This window comes from Vombatus ursinus, unplaced genomic scaffold (genome assembly GCF_900497805.2).
Source record: "Vombatus ursinus unplaced genomic scaffold, bare-nosed wombat genome assembly UNPS02014941.1, whole genome shotgun sequence".
In the NCBI taxonomy this organism is placed as follows: Eukaryota; Metazoa; Chordata; class Mammalia; order Diprotodontia; family Vombatidae; genus Vombatus; species Vombatus ursinus.
In genome coordinates, this window is record NW_020954719.1 from 2,312,111 (window position 1) to 2,338,973 (window position 26,863).

General features: G+C 36.4%; 1 protein-coding gene across 2 annotated transcripts in view; it reads left to right on the plus strand.

Annotated features, from left to right (window-relative positions):
* TMTC1 (transmembrane and tetratricopeptide repeat containing 1) overlaps window positions 1-26,863 on the plus strand; it is a 309,040-nt gene that overhangs the window by 137,383 nt on the left and 144,794 nt on the right. For both annotated transcript variants that reach the window (XM_027844461.1, XM_027844462.1), the window contains exon 8: window positions 15,644-15,833. In XM_027844461.1, the coding sequence (XP_027700262.1) occupies window positions 15,644-15,833 (190 nt within the window). The remainder of the gene's footprint in view (window positions 1-15,643; window positions 15,834-26,863) is intronic.

A 26,863-nucleotide genomic window follows, 5' to 3' on the forward strand; every position in this document is an offset into this window, starting at 1 on the left:
TACTCTTGGTGGGCATGAAAGGGCCCTGAAGCTTTGGAACATATGCCAATACCATAAGAGTCAGCACAACTAACACACTCTACCCACCAAATGTATTTCAGTGCTATATCCTTGCTGAGTGTATTTTCAGTGTTATGACTAAGTCATCTGTATTTTGTTAACTGTTAGATAGTCAGTGAGTATTTCATTTTATTCTAGCCCCTGACTGTGAAGTCCTACTAGCCTGAATGGGGTCTGGTACACTGTATTTGGCATAGTTAGCGGGATTGGGTTAGAAGGAATTCACAATTCCATTGCTTTAATTTGGGAAGGGTAATGATGTGGAAACAGCCACAGACAAAAGGATGGACCTGTTTTTATGACACTGTGGTACTTTGAGTGTTTCATGGTTGAGCCTCTGAATAGAGCAGAGAGGGGGCTCCCACTAACCTAAGGTATTAGTTTGGTAGATGCTAGGTGAGGTTAACCTGGAGGATAAAAATAATGATGTAGGGTAGAGGAAGTAGGGGGGAGCTATTCTCTGCTCGTTGTTAGAATTCTAGAGAATCTTGATTACCAGTATAAGGAAAATAATGGTAAACTTGCCTAGCACATTCAGAAGTTAGAGATAGACTTCTAGATTTTTTTTTTAAAGACTGCCCTGAAGGCAGTTAAGGTAACTAATGAACTGAATATAGCTCAAGTAAAAGATGGAATACAGCCTTAATGGAAGAAAGTTTCCAGCCCAGATGTTTTGCTAGAAACTATGTTAAATCCTGTCAAGATCAGGACTATAAGGGAAGATAATGAGCAAGCATTATCTTGATGAATGAAGCATTATCTTAATGAAGCAAGGATGAAAATTGGGAACTGTTACTGGTTTTAAGAAAGCCCCCAGTTTACGTTATGACTCTCTGCCCCTCTAATCCCTGATCCCCAGTGCAATTTCATCCACAAAGGAACTTGGGAGATTGTAGAAATTTAAACAAGGAATGAAGGAATGAAATGATCACTTATTAAGTGCCTACTATGTGCTAACTGTTTTATAGCTATTTGATCTCATTTGATCCTCAACAATCCTATGCAGTAGGTGCTATTATTTCCCCCATTTTATATTTAAGGAAACTGAGATAGACAGTAACTTGTCCAGGGTCATACAGCTAGTAAGTGTTTGAGGCTGGGTTTGAACTCAAGTCTTCTTGGCTCAAGTTACAGTGCTCTATCCACTGCACCACCTAGCTGCCTCTGTGGATGTCTGATTGGTCATGGTACAATGGCTGTTGAGGGTGGGCCAATGCAGCTGACTGGAAGATTGTAAGGTACTCTCTTTAAGGCCCTTTTCATAAGGAGCAATTAATGATAATAAGGGTAAAAAAAGTGTTTCTGTAAAGGAAGAGATTTATGCTCATTGTAAAAGCATGCAAGAATTGCTACTATTATGGATGAAAATTTTGAAACAAATGTATGTATGAAGAAACACTTTTCAGACAAGATTTTGTACATTTTTAAAGAGAAAATGGTTAGAGGACTTATATCTCTTTGTTAACTATGCGGAGTTATGCCTTGCTTGTGTGGGAATGATTTAATATAAATCAGATTTTATATATTAGATTGTGATTGGGGGCAGAGAATGTCTTTTGCCCCTTTTTGTATGCCCAGCACTTAGCACAGTGCCTGGAACATAGTAGGTGTTTAATAAATATTCTGTGACTGACCAACTGATAAGAACACAGAGAAAAATATTTTCTTTATTAAAAGTTAGAGTTGTGACGTAAACAACATGACTACTCAGATCTCTCCAAAACAGAAATTATGCACCAAAGATAAAGCAACTTCACCAGTTTCCAAGGTCTAGAAACCAAAGAAAGTTAAAAAAAAAAGCCTCATAAACTTGGGAACTGACCCTGAGCTCACTCAGCACCCTCTCCTACCTGCCATACTACCAGCAGTGAGGCCATGCTAACAGACCCAAGAACATGACATAGGTTTACATAAAAACCTATCCTTGATGTCCTTGTCTCCTCTCCCTCTTTCTAGTGTCATAGATCCTAGGCACCAGCCTGTAGAAGTTTCTGTAGGTCTCGGCAACCCTTGAGGAGCAAAAGGCTTCTGGGGACTTAATCCTAGAAGCACCAGTGACAGTACTGGGGAAAGCAGCTTCTGTCACTATCCAAGAAAGCAGCCTTTGCTGGTGCCAGGAAAAGCAGGCTCTGAACCATTGGGGCCAGCAGGCTCTGAACTATCAGTGCTGGGCCAGAGGACTAAGGAGCAGAGGGAATTGGACAGGTCCCCAGGACAGGACATTGTGTATGTAAGGAGCTATGCAGCACCCCACCAAACCTGAGGAAAGAGGACAACATAGTTAACGCCAGTTCTGACCTCACAAAAGGCAACTGAGGTAGAGACCTACATTGGTGAACAGTGAATTGCCCAGTGTGGGAAATCTGAACTTAACCATATAGGACAAAAGATGGATCCTCAATAATAAAAATGAGTTTGAAACTGTTTTAGAAAGAGAACTTAAACTGAAGAGATTATTTGCCTCTCAAACACCTAAAACAACAAAAATGCAGGAAGAATGAATAAATATGGCAGGGAAGGATAGTAACAGCAAAGGAGTCACAACAGAAAGGCCACTAAGAGAGTTCTTTCTAAATATATACACAAGGAGATGGTGAATGCTTCTTTCATAATACTACATCACAACATGAGAGGGTGACAGGAGGATAGAGAAAAATAAGAGTTGTGCCAGGGTCAAATCAAGGGCTTGCACTGAGAAGAAGGTGATCTCTGATCTCAGAAAGAGAAGAGCCTACAGGGGAGTGGGTGAGGAGGGAATGACTGAAAAGGGGACAAAAGGAAAAGGGTCTTACTTTGGAGGTGGGAGGGGATTCCACTGATGAATGCTCCTGTAGGGGAAGAAAGATGAGGACCTTACAATAGGCAAGGCTTGGAGGATCTGTTGCCTGAAAAGTCTACTTGTCCTGTGAGATGGGGAATTGGAAACCCTAGGGGCAACTGGCACCTGGAGCAGTGGAGAGTATGGGCAGAGTGAGGAAATTTCCAGGCAAATGTAGGGGGGAAAAACAATGTAACCAAGAGAGGGTATAGATCCTGGGGCGGAGGTGGGGAACAAAGGCAGGGGAAGGGTCCTACCATGGAGTAGTGTCCTCTCTGACACCTGCAGTAATAGACATTATTCTGAGAGTGAGCCACAGTGGAAAAGGGAACTCCATGGTTGAGCCCTACAAGGCAGTGACAGAAAATGCCTAAAGAGCAGAGCCTAGAATAAAAGCTTTGACCACATGAAGAATACAGAGAAAACAGGGAGACCAGGTAGGAGTCGAGTCATAAAATGAAGGTCTAGAATAAACAGAAAGTGAAGATAGATAATGAAAAGAATAAAAGAAGTCCTTTTTTGGAAAGAGGTGGATACAAAATATGAAATAAAAAACCCTAATGATTAGGATTAGTTGAAGGGGAAGAGAAGGCATAATCTACCTGATTGAGAGAAATATATATATAAAATATATGTGTATATATATATTATACATATATATATACCAGATAAAAATATATATATATACCAGATAAAAGCAGATATATATATATATATCTTACACACACACACACACACACAAGATAAAAGCAAGAGAGAGGAATTAATAAATAAAACTCTAAAAAGAAAGAGGTAATAAATAAAAGATCAGGAGTAAGGGGAAGAGAGCCAGTGGAAACAGGCACACCTTATAAAAAGATTAAAGTTACTGAAGGAAAATAATACTGTGTTTACAGCACAAAAGGAGTAAAATCATAACCTGAAAACCCCCATTTTAGAGATAAATGAGGAAAATTTAAGCTTAGCTCTTATAACTTTAAATGTCAGTGGATCAAACAGTCCAGTCAAGTGAAAAAGAATAATAGATTGGATAAGAACACAAAACCTTATGATTGTTGCTTAAAAAAGAAGCACACTTAAAAAACTAAGACATATGAAAAAGAAGACAGGGGCTGGAAAAAAAAATTTACTGATGGTGAATCCAAAAAAGGAGATGTTGCCATCATGCTATCAGACAAAATTAAAACTTTAAAAAACATTCAAAAACAAAAATAAATAAACAGGAAGACTCTTTTATGCTGGAAGGAACCATAGACAACAAACCAAGAAGAGTAAACATACATGCTACAAATGCCTTAGCATCCAAATTCAAAAAAGAAATATCTGAACTTCAAGAAGACATAGTTATCCCTTCCACATTGTGACTTTCCCCATTGTGGTTTTGATATATTTAGGGTTGGCATAAGAAATTAAATGAGGATATTTTGGGAGTTTTGTGGAAGCCGTAGGTGACATGTGAAAGTTAGCAGATGGCACAGAGCCTATGATCAAATACTTAACCCAAATTTTGCAGTAAGATATTGCAAACACCCCATAAAAAATTCATACTTCTCTGGTAGGAAGGGAGGGCCAAAAATTTTGGACAGATTTTACAGATTGTGGGGGGTCATGCCTCTAACCCCTGTGATGTGAAAGGGATAACTGTAAACAGTAATATAATAGTGACAGGAGACTTCAGTATTCCTCTATCATTTTTGGATAGGCCAAACAGAAATATAAACAAAAGGGAAAATATGGATCTGAACAAATTTCTGGAGAAACTAGAGTTAAAAGATTTGTGACATCTTGTAAATGGGAAAGCAAAGAGATATACATATTTCTCTGTACCACATGGAACTTTTACAGAAATTCATCATGTGCTTGTACACAAAGATATTGCAAAAAAAAATGTAAAAAGGCAGAAATAGTAAATACCTCCTTTACAGACCATAATGCAAGAAGAATAGAAATTGGTTTAAAGATCACAAAGAAATGATACCGATCAAAATGAGACTTAACAATGAAATCTTAAATAACGAGTTAGTCAAAGAATAAATCATAGAAACAATAAATATGTAAAGAAAATAATAATGATGGACAAAATACCAAAAATTTTGTGATGCAGCTAAAGAAGTCTTTAGGGGGGGAAATCATATTATTACAGTCATAGATTAAGAATTCTGAAATCTCCTTATCCAACTAATAGATTATATTGGCTTTTCACCTTTCCCTCTGTCTTCCCTTATATAACACTACTCTTTATCTATACCATCCCTCAGATCCCTTGATTCCTCTTTTCTCTCCCAAGCCACCTCCCCTGGACTAGCTGCTCTCTCCTCTTCCTCCTGTTTTGACTCCTTGGTGAACCAGTTCAAATCTACACTGTCCTTCTCTCTTGAATCTCTCAACCTCTTATACCCAACCAAGACTCAGCCTTAGACCACTCTAACCATTTGTTGCCTTCACGCCTATGCACATACTATTGAATAAAGGTAGAGAAAATCACATTAAACTTCCAGTTGGGTCCATTACAAGTTTATGTTACATAACCTCTATTGGGCCTTCATTGCTATACTGGGAAATCCTACTTATCAACTCACTATCCCACTCTCCACAGCATCTCTTCCAAATCTTTTCATCCCTTCTTAAACCTCCCATGACTCCCCTTGCCTCTACACTTTCAGTTGAGAACCTTGCCTCATTTTACAGGAAAATTAAGGTCATTTTCCATGAACCCTTTTTTCTCCCTTCTCCCTCACCTATCACTCAAATGCCTTCTGCTACTTTCCCTTCGTTCACCCTTTCACATATGAAGAAGTGGCCTTACCTCTTACCAAGACTAATGCCTCTACTTGTTCTAATGAGTCCATTACGTCAGATTTCCCCTTCTGTCATCCCCACTCTCACTTATTTTCAATCTCCCTGTCTCTCCATCCTTAAAACAAACAAACAAACAAACAAAGAAAAACCCAAACAAACAAACCTTACTTGATCCTTGCTAACTATCATTCTATTTCTTTTATGTCCTTTGTGGCTAAACTCTTCAAAACGACCATCTGCAATAGCTGCCTCCTTTCTCTCCTCTCACTCTCTTCTTAAACCCTTAGAACTTTGCTTCCTTCCCTATCATTCCACCAAGCAGCTCTCCTCAAAGTTACTAATGTTGTCTTCATTGCCAACTCCAATGGCCTTTTCTCAATCATCATTCACCTTGACCTCTCTGCAGCTTTTGATACTGTTGATCACTTTCTACTCTTTTCTCTCTAGGTTTTCAAGACACCACTTTCTTCTGGTTTTCCTCTTACCTGTCTGACTGTTCCTCTTTCTTCTTTGCTAGATCCTCTTCTACATCAGGTTTTCTTAAACTTTTTTCCACTCAGGACACCTTTTCCCATTTTGGCAGCTTTATGTACAAGCATGTGATGAATTTTTGTAAAAGTTCCATGTGGTACAGAGGAACATGTATATCTCTTTGCTTTCCTGCTTACAAGATATCACAAGTCTTTTAGCTCTAGTTTCTCCAGAAATTTGTTCAGATCCATATTTCTGGTGTTGCCATATTGTTGGTGTTGCATGGCCTGAGGCCATGTGCAGTGCAAAGAGCACATACTTTGTGTTCAGAACCAAGGCTGCAAGGAAGTGGCAGATGAAACCTAGGCAAGTGCTGCCCAAAACATCTCGGATTCATTATGCATTTGAGTTTTAATTAATTTGTGGTTGTTGAGCATTCAGAAACCTTTTACTGTTGCCAGACTTTTTGTGATGTCATATGGGGTTGTGATCCACAATTTAAGAAGTGCTGTTCTAGATTACTACTTCTAACTGTTTATATCCCTACAAGGGAAGATGATATTTGTAAATCTTGAGAACTGTATTGTTATACCATTTTAAAGGGGTATACACAGACAGAGGGAGTAGGTATAAGTTGACATTGATGTAATAATAAAAAAAGCAGATTAAGTGGGTTAAATGGATCTAAGTAAGTGGAGTAAGTGGATCTAATTAGCCTGCTCTATCACCCTGGGGTTCAGGATGTCCCCCTGGTATGCTGAAGTGGGCTTTCTGCTCGCTTGCCAGGACACCTCCTGTTCTGTACTGCTCCACCTCCCCCAGAGCAAGAGAGGTCTTTCCTGTTAATCCCCCAAGCTTCCTTGGCTACAAGACTGATCCAGGGGTGACTACTTCTAACCGTATGGGTGTCCCTTAGTGTTCTTCCCTGGGTCTTCATCACTTCTCCCTCTGCACTACTTCATTTATCTGGCACATAGCTTGCTTTGTATTTATTTGATTGGATGTTGTCTCTGCCATTAAAGTGTAAGCTCCTTGAGGTCAAGGACTGTCTTTTGTCTTTTTCTGTGTGGCACATGGCACATGATAGGCACTTAATAAATGTTTATTGAATTGAATGTATTAACAAAATGGAAAAAAAGAATATTAATGAAGCGAACATACATTTAAAAAATTAGAAAATCAACAAATCAACCTAAAATAAGCACAACGAAGAAGATATTAAAAATTAGAGGGAGAATAGATAAACTGGAAACAAATAAAATATAGAAATGATAAATAAAACTAAAAGCTGATTCTTTGGAAAGATTAATAAAATTAATAAGCCCTTAGTCTGATTAAAAAGAAGAGAGTGAAAAATCAAACCAGTAAAATGTCAAATGAGCAAGGTAAAATCGTAGCAAAACCAGAAGAAATAAAAAGAATAATCAGAACATATTATGCAGTTATATGCTTACAAAACAGAATACAAAAGAAAAAGAATACCTTCAAATATATAAAATACCCAAACTATCAGAAGACCACATAGAGATCTTAAATAACCTAACGTCAGAAAATGAAATAGATCTACTATAAAGGAACTACCAAAGGAAAAAAAAAACTTCTAGACCTAAGGGATTTAAAGGAGAATTCTAACTTTTAAAGAACAATTATTACTCATACTTCACTAGTTCTCAAAAATTACGAAAGAATCTGACCATCATCATTTTATGAGACTAATATAGTCCTAATACTTAAAACAGGCAAAGAAAACTATAGGCCAATATCATTAGTGAACATTAAAAAAATTTAAACAAAATCCTATCAAACAAATTATTCATTATGAGAAAGTCCACTTTATACCAGGGAAGTAAGGATAGTTCAACATTATGAAAATAATCAGCATAATTATATTAAAACCAAAACATCCAAAACCACATGATCATCTCACTAGACACAGAAAAAGCCTTTGGCAAAGTGCAGTGTTCTTTTATGCTAAAAACTCTATCAGGTATAGGCATAGAGGGACCTTTTTAATATCACAAAAAGCATCTATCTAAAACCAAAGCAAGTATCATGTGCAATAGAGCTAAACTAGAACCTTTCCCAGTAAATACAGGAGTGAAGCAAGTATGTTCACTCTTCCCCATCATTATTTATTATAGTTCTGGAAATGCTAGCCTTGGAAATAAGACAAGAGAAAAGAATTAAAAGAATACAATTAGGCAAGCAGTAGATAAAATTATCCCTGTTTGCTGATGTTATGATGGTTTACTTCAGAAATCCCAGGGAATTAGCAAAATACTCACTGAGACAATTAATAGCTTCAGCAAAGCTGCAGGCTACCAAATAAATCCTCAAAAAATCAAATGCATTTCTATATAATAATAGCAAAACATAAGAAGCAATAATAGAAAGGGAAATATCATTCCAAATAACTACAAAATGCATAAAACATCTGAGGATCAGAAGACTTGTATAGATTCAAATACAAAGACCTCCTTAAATAATTAAGGAATGACCTAAATACTTGGATGAATATTCAGTGCTCATGGTTAGGTCATACCAATATAATGAAAATGACAATACTATCAAAATTAATTTATACTTTTAATGCTATATCAGTCAAAGTACCAACATTATATTATGTTACACTATATTACTTTACATATCTTGAAAAAATAGTAACAAAATTCATTTGGAAAAACAAAAACCTAGAATGTATAGAGAAATGTTGAAAAATAAGGATCAGGGGAGAATAGAGCTTCTAGACCTTAAACTATATTATAAAGCAGCAGTCATCAAAATCATCTGACATTGGTTAAAACATGGAGATAGATCAATGGAATTGATTAGGCAAGGGGGATTGAGAAGCAATAGAATTCAATAACCTAGTGTTTAATAAAGAGGATAACATATGTTAGGGGAAAACACCATATTTGATAAAAACTTCTCGGGAAAACTGAAAAGTAGTCTGGCAGAAGTTATGCTTAGATGACTACCTCCCACTGCATTCCACAATATATTCTAAATGGATGTGTGACCTTAATATAAAACATCATAATATTTTTTAAATATTGTAAGAGAAATAGATCATGTGCCTCTTATAGCTGTTGGTAAGCAGTGTATTCTTAACCAAACACAAGATAGAGGCAATTGCAAAAGATAAAATAGATGACTTTGATTACTTGAAATTGAAAAAAGTCTGCACAGACATTAATGCATCTAGGATAAGAAGAAAAGTTGTTGAATGGGAAATAAATTGTATCAAATTTCTTTGATAAGGTTTTGGTATCCAAATATATGAATAATATGTGTGTATACACACACACACACACACACACACACACACACACACACCCAATAGCCATTCCCCAACAGATAAGTGGTAAAGGATATGAACAAAAAGTTCTCAAAAAAGGAACTGCAAAGTATTCACAACCATATGGAAAAATGCTCACATGTAAATCAAAACAACTCCGAAGTTTTACCTCACACCCTGAAAATTTGCATAAATGACAAAAAATGGCAACAATCAATGTTGGGATGGCAAGATAGGCACACTAATACATTGTTGGTAGTTCTGTGAAATGGTACAACCATTTGGGAAGGCAGTTCGGAGTTATGCAAATAAAGTGACTAAAATATCCACATCCTTTGAACTCCTTAAGTAAATTTCCCTTTAACATAATTATCAGCAGGACCAATGTATGGTGGTGGCCTGAATCTAGGAACCAGAAAATTAAACTTGCTGTGAAAGCAGATTGAGTGTTTGAGTCAAACCCAAAGAAAGAGCGAGGATTTATACCCCGCTTTATAAGCTCCACAGTACAGCTAGGTCCTGATCAATGTAAATAATGAGTCCTCTGAAGTTGTTGAATGTATTTGAACTCACACAGTTATAATTATGTAAAGTAATTGGAAATATGAAATTCAAATTTGAATAATGTGATTATTTCACTTCAAGGGATTATTTTTACTAATTGGGACCTAACTATATACTATTCCCCTCCATTACATTTGGGGGGCATTGGTATAGACCATACAGTTAAAGTATTACATCAAATTCTATCAATTTGGGATACTTAAAAAGGACTTATTGTTGCAAACCCTGTCAGTTGCCCCTTTTTTAGTAGACCTGATCCCACAGAGAGGAGGCCATTATGCCTCAGCTGCCTTTGAACCCTGGAGAATTCCTCTGCCCCTGCAACTCCATTCTTCCATTGGTCAGTTCGTCCTGGAGCTTTCATTTTGAGGAAGGTTCCAGGTCAGACATCCTTCATCCCTATCCCAGCTTTGCTTCTAATTTTCTGGAATTCAGTACCATGTCCTGAGCAGTCCTCCCCACCCCCTTTAATTTCCTTGAGGGAAAAGACTGTCTTTTTCTTATCCAGTTAGTCATTTTTTCATTCTATTGGATTGTTTTTAGGTTTGTTTACATTTTCCTCCATTTGTGTCTAATATTGTTTTTTTTTTCTCCAAATTAAGATTTTTTTTCTCTTGCTTTATAAGATAATACTTTGTCTTTTTAATTATTTTAGCTTAATCTACTTTAAGGCAATCCAGTTCCCACTAACTCTCTTTCCCTTACCCTCAAACTTCCACACACCCATATATCCCCACTCCCATTTGTTACACCTTTCCCTAGTTTTGGAAATTTGCCTGTTAGTTCCATTTTTATTCCTTTTATCTAGTTATCTAACTTTTCCACACTTTTTCCTCTCAGTTAAGTAGTCAAGTGAAATCCTCCTTCCTCTCCTCCCCTTCAACTCATTTTGTTTATTAGTTTATTTCATTTCTGCTAACAAAATAGTTTCTTTCCCTCATTCTCTTCATCTCTCTTTTCTGTCTATTTTATCTACTTTTATTTTTCTTTAAAAATTTATTTATTTTTAGTTTTCAGCATTCACTTTTATAAGATTTTGAATTCTAAACTTTTCCCCCTTCCTTCCCTCCCCCTCCCCGAGATAGCATGCAATGTGATAAAGTCTATACACGTACAATGATATTAAACATATTTTCACATTAGTCATGTTGTTGCTAATATTTTATTTAAAATTTTTTGCATCTATATTCATTAGGGAAATTGATCTATAATTTTCTCTCTCTGTTTTGGTTTCCCCCAATTTAGGTATCAGCATCATATTTGTATCATAAAAAAAATTTGGTAGGATTCCTTTGCCTGTTTTTCCAAATCACTTATATAATATTGGAATTAGTTGTTTTTTAAATGTTTGTTAGAATTCACCTGTAAACCCATCTGGCCCTGCAGATTTTTTCTTAGGGAGTTCATTGATGGCTTGTTCAATTTCTTTTTCTGAAATGGGGTTATTTAAGTATTTTATTTCCTCTCTCATTGGGCAAAATAGCTCCTAATTATTGTTTTAATTTCCTCTTCATTAGTGATGAATTCACCTTTTTCATTTTTGATGGTGGTAATTTGGTTTTCTTCTTTCTTTTTAAAAAATCAAATTAACCAATGATTTGTCTATTTTTTTGTTTTTGTTTTTCATAAAACCAGGTCTTTGTTTTATTTAGTAGTTCAATAGTTTTCTTTAATTTTATTAATCTCTCCTTTGATTTTTAGAATTTCTAATTTGATATTTAATTGGGAATTTTTAATTTTTTTCTAACTTTTTTAGTTGCATGCCCAATTAATTGATGTCTTTTTCTATTTTATTCATGTAAGCATTTAGAGATATAAAATTTCCCATAAGAACTGTTTTCACTGCATCTCATAAGTTTATGTATGTTTTCTCATTATTGTCATTCTCTTGGATGAAGTTATTGATTATTTCTATAATTTCTTGTTTGATCCACTCATTCTTTAGGATTATTTAGTTTCCAATTAATTTTTATTAATTGGAAATTGGAAATTAATTAATTTACTATCTTTCCATGGTCTTTTATTACATGCAATTTTTAATTGCATTATGATCTGAAATGGATGCATTTAATATTTCTGTCTTCATTTGATTATGAGATTTTTTATGCCCTAATACACGGTCAATTTTGTATAGTAGTACCACTGAGAAAAAGGTATATTCCTTTCTATCCCCATTCAATTTTCTCCAGAGGTCTACCATATCTAACTTTTCTAAAATTCTGTTCACCTCCTTAACTTCTTTCTTGTTTATTTTGTGGTGTTTATTTAGTTCTGAGAGCATGAGGTTGAGGTCTCCCACTAGTATACTTTCACTGTCTGTTTCTTCCTGTAACTCACTTAACTTCTCCTCTAAGAATTTGGATGCTATACCTCTTGGTCCATATATGTTTAGTAATGATATTACTTCCTTGTCTGTGGTACCTTTTAGTGGGATGTTCCTTATCTCTTTTAATTAGATCTATTTTTGCTTTGTCTGAGATCAAGATTACTACCCCTGCTTTTTTTACTTCAGCTGAAGCATTATATATTCTGCTCTAGCCTTTTACCTTTACTCTGTCTGTAACCCTCGGTGTCAGATGTGTTTCTTGTAAACAACATATTGTAGTATTATGGTTTTTAATCCACTGCTATCCACTACTGTTTTATGGGAGAGTTTATCCTATTCACATTCACAGTTATAATTAGTAACTGTGTCCTTCTCTCCATCCTGTCCTCACTCCTGTTTATATTTTTCTCTCTCCTTTCTCCCTTTCCGTCCTCACTAGTGTTTTGCTTTTGACCACTGCCTCCCTCAGTCCTCCCTTTCTTCCAGCAACCCTCCATCCCTTTTCTTTCTCCTTTCCCCCACTACTTCCCTTCCTTCTGCCCTCCCTTTTATCCACCCCCTTACCTTTTACTTCTTCTTTCCCTTACCATTTCTTATAGGGTAAGATAGATTTCTATAGCTGAGTATGTATGTTATTCACTCTTTAAGCCAAATCCAATGAGAATAAGGTTCAAGCAATGCTTGCTTCCCTCTGTTTTGTTTCTTTGGTGAGACGCTACCATGGATTCAAGTTTTTCTCTTCTGCTAATCATTTCTGCTTTAGATGTGAAAAATTCTGCTTTCACAATTCTTATTTCTCTCCTAAACCATTCAGGAATATCTTATTATGGTTCCATGATCTCTTGAGAATCCACAGAATTCTCTACTTTACCAAGTATTCATTCATTTTCCTTTGATTTGCAATATTTATTTATTCATAGATGATGATTTATTTATATGATCTGGAGGTAATCTTCCTTTCTGTTGTTCATATCATCTCCATTGTTTTATCTGCTTGTGCTTAAGGTCTTTAATCAAGTTTTATTTCCCCTGGTGTCTTCGATAATTTCATTTTTTTATGTTCCTCTGTCTTTTACTTTCTTCCTCGTTCCTCTTTGATGGCATTTTCTCTGAAGATTAGGCCTCATTGGAGTGTTAGCCTCTTCCTACACTGTGCAATTCACATTGTACTAGTCTCAGTCTCTTCCCCAAGTAACTTTTAGGGAAATAAAACTGGCCACAACTAGATGCCAGTCTCCTTTGTTCTAGGCCAGGTGAAGCCATACACATGTTGGCATCCTGCCCCACTTTCCTCTGTTCCTCAATTCCCTTTCTAAGCATTTTTGAGGTACAGAGCTCTGCCATACTGCCTTCTCAGCCAGAGCAGTCTTCTAGCTTTTGAGTTTCCACAGCATCAAAAGAAGGGGGCAGAGTGGAGTTCCGTTTCAAGGCTGTGAATCAACTTGTTCCCTGCCAGAATGTGGTGGCTTAGGGGGTAAGGATCAGTGGTTAGGGATTAGGCTTCTCTGCTGTTAACCCATCAGGTTGTTGCTTCATTAGATTTCTTAGTGCCTTAGAATATGAAAATTGCTGGAATTACTTTATATCTTATATATAATGCCTGTTTTGGAAAAGTTTGAGAAGTAATGAGTATTGGGAAACGTGTACAATCCTCCATTTTGTTGGTCAATAGTCTTTCTTTTTGCTTGTGTTTGTGTTCTAGTGCTTATTACAGTATCTAAATGCTTGTGGACTTGACTTGAATTTTTTTACAGTCAGTTGTTTGTTGGGTGAAACAGCATCACCACAACCAGGAGAAGGGGTGAAATTCCTCAAAGAGATGGGTTTAGTAGACTGGTTTTTGCTAGCAGGGTCAAATGGAAACCTTTGGAGTTGCCTGAGACATCCTGTATAATTAAAACTAAAGAATACCAGATCTCAGGAGTGAAAGTTCATTTCAAGTGATGGAGATGAAAGAGCTGTTCCAGATCTCCTGACAGTAACCCTTTATGTGTAATGAGGAAGGTAGCTGGCACCTGACAACTGACATTGAAGGGAGCTGAACAAAGTTGTCATGCCAATATCTAAGGCAATTCTTGTCCTCATCTATGGTTTAGACCAGATACTCCAGACCTCTAGTGAGTGATTTGGGGTTGTTGACTTCATTAGTGCCTTTTTCTCTATTACTGTGACAGATTAATTAGTAGTAGTTTGCTTTCACCTAGAAAGGATCCCAGTATACCTTCACTATTCTTCCTCAGGGCTCTCAGAACTTTCCTTCATACAGTCAAAACTGATGGGCAGAAACCTAAAAGAGACCCCAATTCTTGAAGGCATTTGTGTCCCCTACTATACTGATGGCATAATGTTAAGGCTACAGTGGCAGAGAGTATAGGTTGGTTACTGGCCAACATGAAGGACTAAAATAATCCAGGATTTAGCCCATACATTTAAAATTTGAGTACAGTAGATAAAGAGAACCCAGATGATTGTGGACATAGTCCAGAACAATCTACTGACACATCCACACTGTTCAGAAATGAAACCTAAAGGCTTATTAGACTTTGTTTTAGAGAAACCACATTCCTCTTCTGTTTCCTCATGACACCCATTACCAAGTCTTTTACAAGTCTGCATGTTCTGAGTCGGGCGTATGACAGAATATAGACTGGGAAGACCTAAAGAAGGCCATCCAACTGCCTGTACTTATTGACCCTTGTGATGTCATGAAGCCCATGTTTTTGGAGGTCTCTGTCCATCAATACCAACTAAGTGGAGATTTTGGTAGGTACTTAATGGAAGCCAGACCAAATGACCACTAGATTTCTGGGGATACAGCCTTCCTGAAGCAACCATTCACTATACAACTTTTAAAAAGTGTATGAAATTCTCATTCATTATTGAGTCCTAGTTGCTATTGAACAAATGACACAGAGTCATGCTATCACTCTTCATCCCATGTTGCCTTTTAGGAACTGGTTGGTGCAGTGTGGGGAGGGCAGAAGAGGCCTCTATTGTGAAATGGAAATGATACATTTGAGGTCCTACTTACTTAGGTCCTTCATGTATTAATGCCCTTCACAAACAGACTGTGCCTGCAAGAATTCAAGGCCTCTAGCCTCAGCTCCAACATTCTGACTCCTCCATTAGCCCAGTGGACCCTACTTGGTTGCTGAGGAATGCCATTTTGACTGGTTCACCAATGGCTTCTGTAACAAAAACAGAATAGTTAATTTTTCCACAAAACTGCATAGTATGAAACTCAAGAAAAGTTACGTTGGACTTACAATATTAAAATGATTCAATTCAGTTCCTCTTTACCTTTCAGATTCCTTACATATTCCTACCTTCTGGCTTTCAACACCTGGTTACTGCTGGCACCAATTACTTTATGCTATGACTGGCAGGTTGGAAGTATTCCTCTGATAGAGACCATATGGGATGTACGGAATTTGGCCACCCTTCTCCTGGTTGTGGTGATGCTGTTTCTGATTCTACATTGCTTAACAGCATTTAAGGTAATTTTTTCAAAACTTAAGCATATATTTTACGGGATGAATTTCAAGGTGGATGTTTATGTTAAATAACATGTTTGGGGTAAGGGTAGGGATCCTTTTTCTGAGGTTACATTGCTCTTTATTCTGTGGAGCTTTTTTTTCCCTTTTTTAAATTTTATTTTTAACATATGTTTTTAAAACTTTGGGTTACAAATTTTTTCCCTTCCTCCTTCCCCACCCACCTCTGTGGAGTTTTTTAGTCTTTATAGTAGCTTACACATTTTAAAAGCCCTCTTCCCAGAAATTAGAACTTAATAATTTTAATAATTTATATAGATTATAGTTGCATTAGCCACATCACTGGCATAATTTTTTTAAAAGAATTATTGTTGTTAAAAAAAAAACACTTCACTGTCATTTCGGAATAACACCCAATAAAATCTTTCCTTGTAACTAAAAAAAATAATTACATAAAGCAAACTGTCACATTGGCCATGTCTGCCAGTGTATATGGTATTCTATGCCTGTAGTCTAATACCTTTGGAGAAGGAAGGCATGTTTTATTAGTCTTCTGGAATCAAGATTGATCATTACATTAGTTGGAATCCTGATATCTGTTACCATTGTTAGTTAGTGATAATTTGAGTCCCTGGGGGCATTAAAAAAAAGGGAATTGATTAAATTTTCCTGATTCTTCTTCCCTGTCAATAAACAGCACATGCTTTCTAAATGAGTGATTTTGTGGTGAGTTTTCTTCTGAGAGGAAAAACATTATGTCCAATGAAGTTTACTATAGCAAAGGATATTCTGTGCAGCCAGCAGAAGTCTGAAGAGGGTTGAAGATGAAGGTCATATGCATTTTAATTTGGGAGTTATTTGGGTAGTACAGAGACCTGCAGTCTCAAATCAACTCATGCCTGAGTGGCGATTTCACACGTGGTTAGTGGGGATTGCAATACTACCAATGATTCATTAATATTTTCTTTTTAATATAGAAAATATCTTATTTCAGATGTGTCAGTGATATTTCATTTCTTCGGTTCCTAGAGCAGTGATAGGCTAAAAGACATGGCAAACATAGTATTAGATTGCCACTCTTTTTGATTTTAGTTAACACTAAACAAGAGGATGTAGAAATATATTATCTATAGTCCCAGGAACTATGGTACAACAAATGATTCCTCTGTTTTGGTTGAGATGAGCATTATCAATGAAACTGTAAGTTCTGGAAAAAGGTAAAGGCATTCTTAGTGGTGTAAAGATGAAAAGTAAAGCAATATACTATAGGTAAAAGAAAGTCACCTATCGCAAGTTCTTTTTGTTTAAATAACTTGATGACTGCAAAGGGAAATGGCCTTGAATTATATTGTTGGGTGAAAAGACAAGAAGTTTTTTGTTCAAGGAGTTTATAGCTTTTCCTAGATATATTTTAAACAACATCACTTCTTTCTCGTAATTAATATAATATTTACTGTTACAAAAATCCTGAATAAGAAACATATTCTTATACACATCAAAAAAGAGATTATAGCAAATATGGAATTATAGAGTACATTATGTCAGTCACATTTCAGTTGGTCATAATTCATTCCATTTTCTTTTATGTTATTGGGGTTATTTTCTGTATTATTCTCTCAAGTCTTCTTTCTTCGCTCTGTATCAGTTCACATAAATCTTCTCAAGTTTCTTTTATTTTTTTATCACTATTAAGTTTTTCACATACTAGTTTCTACCTCTATCAGGAAAATTTCATCTGAAGTCTGATCTTTGCAAATATGAATTTTATAGCTAAGAATGGTAATGCAAATTTATAATCTCTGCTATGACGGAGGCTGAGGCTGGTAGATTGTTTGAGTTCAGGAGTTTAGAGCTTCAGTGCGTTAACCTGATCTGCTGTCTGCTCCAGTATGGGGAGCCCCAGGGAGCAGGAAGCCACCAGACTTCCTCAGAAGGGGTGAACCAATCCAAGATAGAAATGGAGTAAGTAAAACTCTGGTGATCAACATGGGTCAAATTCATGAGTCACTGTTGCACTTTCTGGCTAGGTGATACAGGGAGACCCAGTCTGAAAAAAAAATGTTACATTAGGATCATAGATCTAGAACTAGAACATTATCTATCCCAAAGGTAATCTAGTCCAACTTCCTCATTTTATAATGAGAAAATTGACATGTCAGGGGGAAGTGTGGTGATGAAGTCAAGATTGCAGAGAAAAGGCAGGGCCTTATCTAACCTCTCCTAATTTCCCCTCCAAACAACTTTAAATAATGCCTCAAAACAAATTCTGGAGTGGAAGAACCCACAAAAAGAAGTAATAAAATAGTTTTCCAGCCCAAGATAACTTAGAAAGTCAACAGGAAAGTTTTATCACACCAGGGTGGAATAGAGCTCAGTCCAGTGCAGGCAACGCCCTGGCAAGATAGCAGCAGGTCATGCCTCAGCAAGCCAGCAGCAGATGTTGGGTGCTCTTGAACAGGCAGTAGTGGTTTCTGGAGCTCTCAGCCCACTGATGATAAGGGGTTAGACAACTGGTCAAAAGGAGATCACAGGAGTCCCTTTGCTGGCACTGGATTCAGGACTCTGTTGAATTGCCCATGCATGGATCCAGGTTGCAGTCTCAGGATGAGGAGGAGCAGTAGCACACCAGAGCTTGCAGCTGCAGGAGAGTAGAGACCCCAGTCACAGTTCCAGGGTGGAAAAGAGTGCTTGTGGTCACTTAGAGATCAGAGCACAGAGTAGTAAACACACTTCTCCTTAGATTATACCACTTTGGCAGAACTGAAAACTTACAGACCCCCAGAACTATCTCTGAAAAAAAGCAGCACAAAAAACCTGAAGTTTAAGATGGTGTCCCCTCCACCCCAGGAGCAGAGCCCAACTTTAACATATAAAGTTAAAAGTCAAGGAATAGACTAAAAAATGATCAAACAACAATATAAATAACTTGACCGTAGAAAGTTATTATGGTAACAGGGAAGATCAAAACACAAACTCAGAAGAAGAAAACAAAGTCAAAACTGCTACATCTAGAGCCTCAAAGAAAAATGTAAATTGATCTCAAGCCCAAAAAGAATACCTGAAAGAGCACCAAAAGCATTTTAAAAATCAAATAAGAGAGGTAGAGGCAAATTTAGGAAAAGAAATGAGAGTGATCCAAGAATATCTTGAAAAAAGGGTCAACAACTTAGTAAAGGAGGCACAAAAAAAATACTGAAGAAAATGATACCTTAAGGAACAGAATAGATCAATTTTTTTTAAAAAGTACAAAAATCCACTGATGAAAACAACTCCTTAAAAAGCAGAATTGGCAAAATGAAAAAGGAAGTACAGCAGCTCACTGAAGATAAGAATTCCTTAAAAATTAGTATTGGATAAGTTGAAGCTAATGACTCCATGAGGCATCAAGAAAGAACAAAACAAAATTTTAAAAATGGAAAAATAGCAGAAAATGTGAAATATTTCATCGGAAAAAAAACAACTGACCTCGAAAATAGATCAGGAAGAGATAATTTAAGACTTATTAGACTATGTGAAAGCCATGATAAAAAAAGGAGCCTAGACCTTATCTTTCAAGAAATTATCAAGCAAAACTGTCTGCATAGTCTAGAACTAGAGGGTAAAATAGAAATTGAAAGAATCCACTTAAGAGATCTCAAAATGAAAATTCCCAGTCATATTATACCCAAATTCCACAGTTCCCAGGTGAAGGAGAAAATATTGCAATTAGCCAGAAAAACAATTCAAATATCATGGAGCCAAAGTCAGGATAACACAAAATTTAGCAGCTTCTACCTTAAAGAATTGGAGGACTTGGATGTGATATTCCAGAGGGCAAAGAAGCTAGGATTACAACCAAGAATTACCTATCCAGTAAAACTGAGAGAATCATCTGCCCAGTAAAATACCTCAGGGGAAAAAATGGATATTCAATGGAATTGAGGACTTCCAAGCATTCCTGATGAAAAAACCAGAGCTGAATAGAAATTTTGACTTTCAAATACAGGACTCCAGAGAAACATATAAAGGTAAGAAGGAAAGAGCAATCATAAGGGATTCAGTAAGGTCAAACTGTTTACATTCCTACACGGAAAGATGTTTATGACTCCTAAGAACTCTATCATTTTTCTTGTTTTTTTTTTTGTGTTTTTTATTCACAACATGACTACTATAGAAATGTTTTGCCTGACTGCACATGTGTAACTTTTATCAAATTGCTTGCCTTCTCAATGAAGGGAGAGTGAAGGGATAGTGGGAGAAAATTTGGAACTCAAAATTTAACAAAACAAATGTCAAACATAGTTTTTTACATGGAATTGGGAAAAATAAAATATTAAATAAATATTTAAAAAAAGGAAAAAGAGAAAATTGAAGTAGTTATGGGACTTACCCAGTGTCATACAAGAAGTAAATATCAGAAGCAGAATTTGAATTCTGGTCATCTGATTGATGACTCAAAGGTCATTTCACTATAGTACCATGGTACCTTACTTGATGAGGATGGCTAATCCATTTAGTTAGTATACTATTTGTTTCAAATATAGAGAAGTATAAATGTGACAATGCATTGAATCTTAAAAAACTATACAAATATAAGTGTTGCATCCCTTTTCTGAGCTCTCCCTCAACTTACACTGGTAGGTTGGGTTCCCTGGGGGATGACTACCCCAAATTCAAAGTACTCCGTGGATCCATATTCCTAAAACTATGTAGCTCTCAAGCTCCATATCAGTGCATTTTCCTTTAACATTTAAACATTGAAAGCAAAGCGTTATACTAAAATGATAAGAACAATAGGTACACAACATTCCCCCATTGGTGTTGGAGAAAGTACATTCTCTCACAAATATATGCAGCATCAGTGGGAATAATGGGCATGTACATAGAGTATACCAGTAGAGAAAAACACACTGAGAGAACACATATGGCCAACGCAGCTGTTGCCTCTGATGCTGTAGGGTTCCAAGGTCTTCTATTTCTGGTGATATCTTCATACTGTTCCCTGCAAGGTATGGTGTCTGTGTTGGGCAAAACATTCTGCTGCCTGGCTCAGCTTCATCCTCTAAGGGCACAGCATTTCTGCTGGGCCATTTGCTTTTTGAGACTTCCAGCACTTGTTCCTCACTGGGTAGGTCTATCTTCCGCTACCAACTCCTGAGTAAACTGCAATCCTTCACTGAGATAATGCTATGCTATTTTAAAAAGAGTAGGAATCCTTATCCTGGGACTGGAAGAGTTCTCACCAGTTTTCTTCCCTTAAGAGTCTTAGCTCTGAAACCTGTCACTGTAATCCATTCAGAAAGTTGAAGAGCGGGTCTGTCTTGACAAGCTATGCTGTCAGACTTAGTTTTCCCTTCAATTCTTTTCATGTCAGCTGACTTACATACACAACTGAATGCTACTCCCCTGGATTCTGACATGATAGAGGGAGAGGAGAAATAAATCCCTTCATCTTGTTGCTAAATGCCACCAGAAGTACAAAGACTATATGTTCTCTTCAGAGCTGCCTAGCTTTTTTTTTTTAAAGACAATTGGGGTTAAGTGACTTGCCCAGGGTCACACAGCTAGTAAGTGTTAAGTGTTTGGTCTGAGGCCGGATTTGAACTCAGGTCTTCCTGAGCTGGTGCTCTATCCATTGCGCCACCTAGCTGCCTCCAAGAGCTGCCTAGCTTTTAAAAGGCTGCCTGGGACTTTTGATCCTACAGCCACCATATAATTTCACTTAAATACTGATTAAAGAACTTAATTTCTCCTAAAGGAATAACAAAGTACAAACCATTCTTTAGAATTTGTTTAAAACCTTGACACCTCATTGTCTGTTTTTTTTTTTTGCCCACCCTTACATCCTGTGTATTATGTAGCTCCAGCACTGAATATTTCCAGTGCTCTACCCCAGTACCTGAATGAATGAAAATGAATGAATGGAAAAGCATCTCATAAGTACTTATTGTGTGTGAATACAAGGGATACAAATACAAAAACCAATACAGTTCCTATTTTCAAGGAGCTACTTTCTTAATGGGGTAGGAGACAATACATATACAGGAGTGGTGGTCATGAAGGGTGCTTTGGTCTGTAGAGATGATAAGTGAAATGTCAGGGAAGTGTACCAACATACCTATGCTTTCTAAATTCAGTGGTAGTGATGATTTGATAACAATTCTTAGAGAAAACGGGGTATGGAATAGAGTATACAGACAGCAGCAGGACCAAATGTCCAGGGTGTGAAGATAATGGTCTGAAAGAATTCTGAACTGACTGGCTTAGCTCTGGAGAAACATGATCTCTGGTTATCTAATGGACTTCTAAGGTCCCTTACGGATCTAAATCTGTGACCCCATGATCACACTATTCAAGATCTGTGATGGTCCACAAAATCTCCCCTAGTATTTTGGGATAGCTGGACTATGGGTGTGATGTAGCATTATATATATGTCCAACTTCTTCCTATGTCATGGTATTTAATTTAGAATGGAGACTTAGAATTCAGTTGCGCCTTGCCCAACAAAAAGGAATGTGTTCTTTTTAAGTAGTATGAAACATCTAACTAATCTAAAAATCTAATTTTAACACACTTATTTTAAATATACTTGAAATTTTGTCTCCCAAAGGAATACTGAAATAAATATGTATCTACTTAAAGTATCCTGTTGTAATGTGAATAAACACTACTTTAGCCCTTCTGAAAATTGGGATTTTTTTTTTGGTATCCTACACTTGATTTTCTAAAAGTGAGGCGCAGCTCCAACAACAGCATGAAAATTTCATGTTGAATTTGATATTCGTTTTATTAGCATTCTGTCTTATAAATTATGCATTGGTATGGCTGTTGTATCTTAAAATTGAGGAATAAACATGATGAAAACTTTGGATGGCTTATTTAGAAAGGATTTTCATTGACTTTCAAAGAATTATGGAAAGAACAATGAGCCAAAATAGACTGGCATGATAATTATATTTTAAATACAGACTTTTATAATAGTAATCAAGTACACATGAACTGAAGCCTGTTCCCTGGTGAGTTTGTTTTTGATAAGATGATAATTTAATGCAAATTTCTTCCTTGGAGGTTTTTCTGACTTCCCTTTTTGTGAATTCTTTTTCTAAGGCTCAAAATGATACTTTATGGGAAAATTCAGAGAGCATCCTATATGATAATGATAAAAAAGCTCAACTCTTCTTCCTACTATTCTTGGAAGTTGGCTATACTACCTACATTATGGTTTTTTGTCTTCTCTTTCCAAGTTGTGGTAGTCCAAAAAGTCTCTGCTTTTGGGAGTGGAGATGAGAAGGGATGACCCTTTCTTGTGATGAGCTGTCTTTCCTCTAAACAAGCCCTTTTTTCTTCTCTGGAACTACTATCCCCTCTGTTTTCTGATCCTGCTGTATCTGTAAATTTCTATGATAAAATAGTCTATACTGGAAACTTCCAGCCTTGCGAGTTAATCCCTGACCAGTTCCGTACTGGTGACACCAGAGGTTGGAAACCAATGACATACACCCCATTCCTCCCTATGAAACTACTGGCTTCCATCTGTATTGCTGAATTGCCCTGCTGTAAGAAGGTTGGAACCCAGATGATCAAACACTGAACTAGAAGGAGTTATGAGATCCTAGTGTAATTTGGGTTTCAGGTCAATAGAACAACCTCTTAAAGGATTAACAACATTTTTTCTCCTGCTGTTGATCCAAGAATCAACTACTCACTGAGATACAATTATATGAATTTGTCTGCTGTCTATGATCCAGCTATATCTTTTTTCCTGAATGTGAACCCCAGTTTCCATCCCTTTCCTTCTGATCCCCCTGGATTTAAAATTAGGTCTTAAAACTTCCCTTGTGTGAATTAAAATGGGTCACTAATAAAGACCTACTGCTTTTTGCATTACTGGCCTCTTCTATGAAAGCTTCAAAGTCTTCAAAACAGCTTCAATCACCTGTGATCCAAGGCAAACTCTTTATGAAAACTCGTTCAACAGTTTCATTCTATGAGACCTTGCACTTTGCTAGGCACTGCTGGGGATATTAAAGTATAAGGCATAATTCCTGCCCATAAGGAATTTATAGTCTATATTCCTCAGAGAAATCACCACATAGTAAAAGGCAAATATGGATTTTGTGTATTAAAGATAAATTATTAAATTTCTTCACACTTTGTTTTCCAGTTGCTAAACAACTATTCTTAAAAATTCCTAAACACTCCCTTTATACTTACCTTGTTATAGTCTTAGTGGATGTTGCCTCAGTCAAAATGAGACCTGGGTAAAACCTTAGCTTAATAAGGCCAAGGTCTCCCACTGCTTCTGGGGCCATCCCTAATTCTCCTAATTTATATCTCACCATGGGACCCAGATGACTCCAGAGGAGAAAGTGAGACTGGTGACTTTGCACAGCTCTTCCTCATTTAAATCCAATTCACTTGCAAGTCATGGCATCACCTTCCTGATGTCATGGTCCTCTTTGAGAACAAAGGACAAATAAGAACAACATATATTATGGACACAAGCACATCTATATATACAACCATATTTCTATACAGCATTTTCCAACAGTCTTGGTGTAGTTTAAGCTATTAAAGCTTATGTGGAGACCCTGATATATGTTAAGCTACCTAAAATCAGGTCACTGTAAAACTTCTTACTCTAGTAGTAGCTTGCTTGCACAACTCAAAGAGCAGCTCCCCATGGATGATAGAGCTACAACATAAAACTTAGGGCTTACATAAGGGATTCATAGATAGATTTCAGGGAGTTTGTAAATTTGCTTGGGAAAATAATTACATCCTATATTTGCTAACCTCTAACTGAAGTTTAATATTTCCTTCAACTATTTAAAAACATCATTTTGAGAATGGGTCCATAGATTGCCTAAGGGGTCTTTGACACAAAAGAGGTTGACTTATATAGAAGAAATTAAATACTTTTGGAAATTTGCTAATTCTTTCAAGCTCCATAGTCACTAATTAGAGGAAGAGTATGTAGTTAGAACATCCAATGAGTAGCTTCTTCACCTAGTTAATGTGATCCAACATCTAGATTCCAAATGGTTTGCTTTTCTCTCACATTAGCTGATGTATGAATTTAGATGGTGCATACTTTCCTTTTTTATCCGAGATCAGTAAAGTGTAGACGCAGAACTTTAGAGCTGAAATAGTATCTTGTAGTCCCACAAACAAAGGCTTATCATCCATCAAGGATTATTTGTATCCTCTATGAGAGAAGTCAAAAGCTTTCTTTACAGCCCTATGTGCTGAGATGCTCAATACAAATTTTTTTGTTAATATTTGAAGATGAAAGCTGTCATATTTTGTACCATTCCATCACTGTCCTCTTCCACTTACTCCTCAAATACTATGTGTATGTTAGCTGAATTTTACCATATGTTACATGATATAGATAGCAATTTAAAAACTGAACTGGACTGAGTCGTTTGTTCTTCACAGATTTTCAAATGAACTAATTTGCTGTAGACATTTGTGATTATAGTAATTACCTTGTTGAATTGTACATGTGGTGGCAATAAAAGGTACTTAACCAAAGAAAGCTAATTATTCCATTTTCTCTTCTGAATACTTAATGTGTATGCCCCAGGAGCACTGAGGAGCACTCGTCTTCATAAGTCTCACAAATGTGCTTCTGGTCTTGGCATGTCAGTTTAAAAAAAAAATTGACATAAATCATAAGAATAGCCAGTATAAATTTGATTGTTGAGGTGAATTTATTTCATTGCTTCTATTTGTTATTGTTTTTCATTGACTGTTTCTTCTAGTATAAAAGGCTAGCTAGCCTAATAATAGAAAACATCAGTAAACTTCATTTATAAATATTTCATGTGGGAATACATTTCATTACATACCCAATTAGTGGGAATAATGAATCTCTTAAAGTGGTCTCATGTATTCAAATTCACACTATTTAAAGTTAAAATAAGAAACTGTCTTTGGTTTTAGTCTAATTGAAATATGCAGTATGAATTTGAATAATGTGACCACTTAACAGGATTCACTATTTGAATTGAGACCTAGCTATATATTCTTATGGGTTATCTTGATATTTTACTACTTTACAGGTATATTAATTATCCTAGTGGCATCCACATGACTTATTTCAAAATGAAGAAACTGAGGTATAGATTTATTTAATGATGATTGTGAGAATGTGCTGTACTTTGTCTATTTAACGATGATGCAGTGGATTCACTGAATAATATTTTTTCTAATAGTAATGGATTTATGCTGATCTATCTGTATACTTCATACAGTGTTACAAATGATGGTAAGTTTCCTGGCCAGTCTATAAAAAACTACTTAAATTAATAGAATTAGAGAACTTGAATTTTAAGGCACCTTGGGAGCCATCTAGTCCAAACCATTCATGAAAAGAATCCTCACAATAACATACCTAACAAGTTGTCATCTAGCCTCTTCTTGAAGACCTCCACAGCAAGGAAACTTACCACCTCCCTTGGCAGCCAGCTCTACTTTTGTACATCTCAAATTGCTAGAAAATTTTTCCAGGCATCAAACTTAAATGTATTTCTTAAATTTGTAACTTCCACTCATTCTATTCTCTGGAACCAAAAAGAATAAATAAGTCTTCATTTCAACTCCATATGACAGCCCTTCAAGTTCTTGAGAATAGCTATCATATATCTCCTGAGTATTTTGTTCCCATCTAAACATCCCCATTTCCTTTTATCTGTCCTCATTTGACATAGACAAAAGGCCCATCATCATCTTGATTGCCCTCCTCCAGGTATTCTCCAGGTTATCAATATCCTTCTTAATGGTGCCTAGAACTGAACATAATACCCTAGATGAGGTCTTATGAGGATAGAATGTAGTAGGACTATTATCTCTTTTTTCTGGGAAGCTATGCCTCTTTTAATGAAGAGGCAGAAGATCATATGAACTTATTTGTCTCCCAGTTTGCATTAGTGACTCCAATTGAATTTGCAGTCCAATAATTTCCTCCCACCCCCGCCCAGATCTTTTTCAAATATATTTGAAAGTGCCTCAGGAATCATATCTTCCCACTATTTTAATATCCACAGGT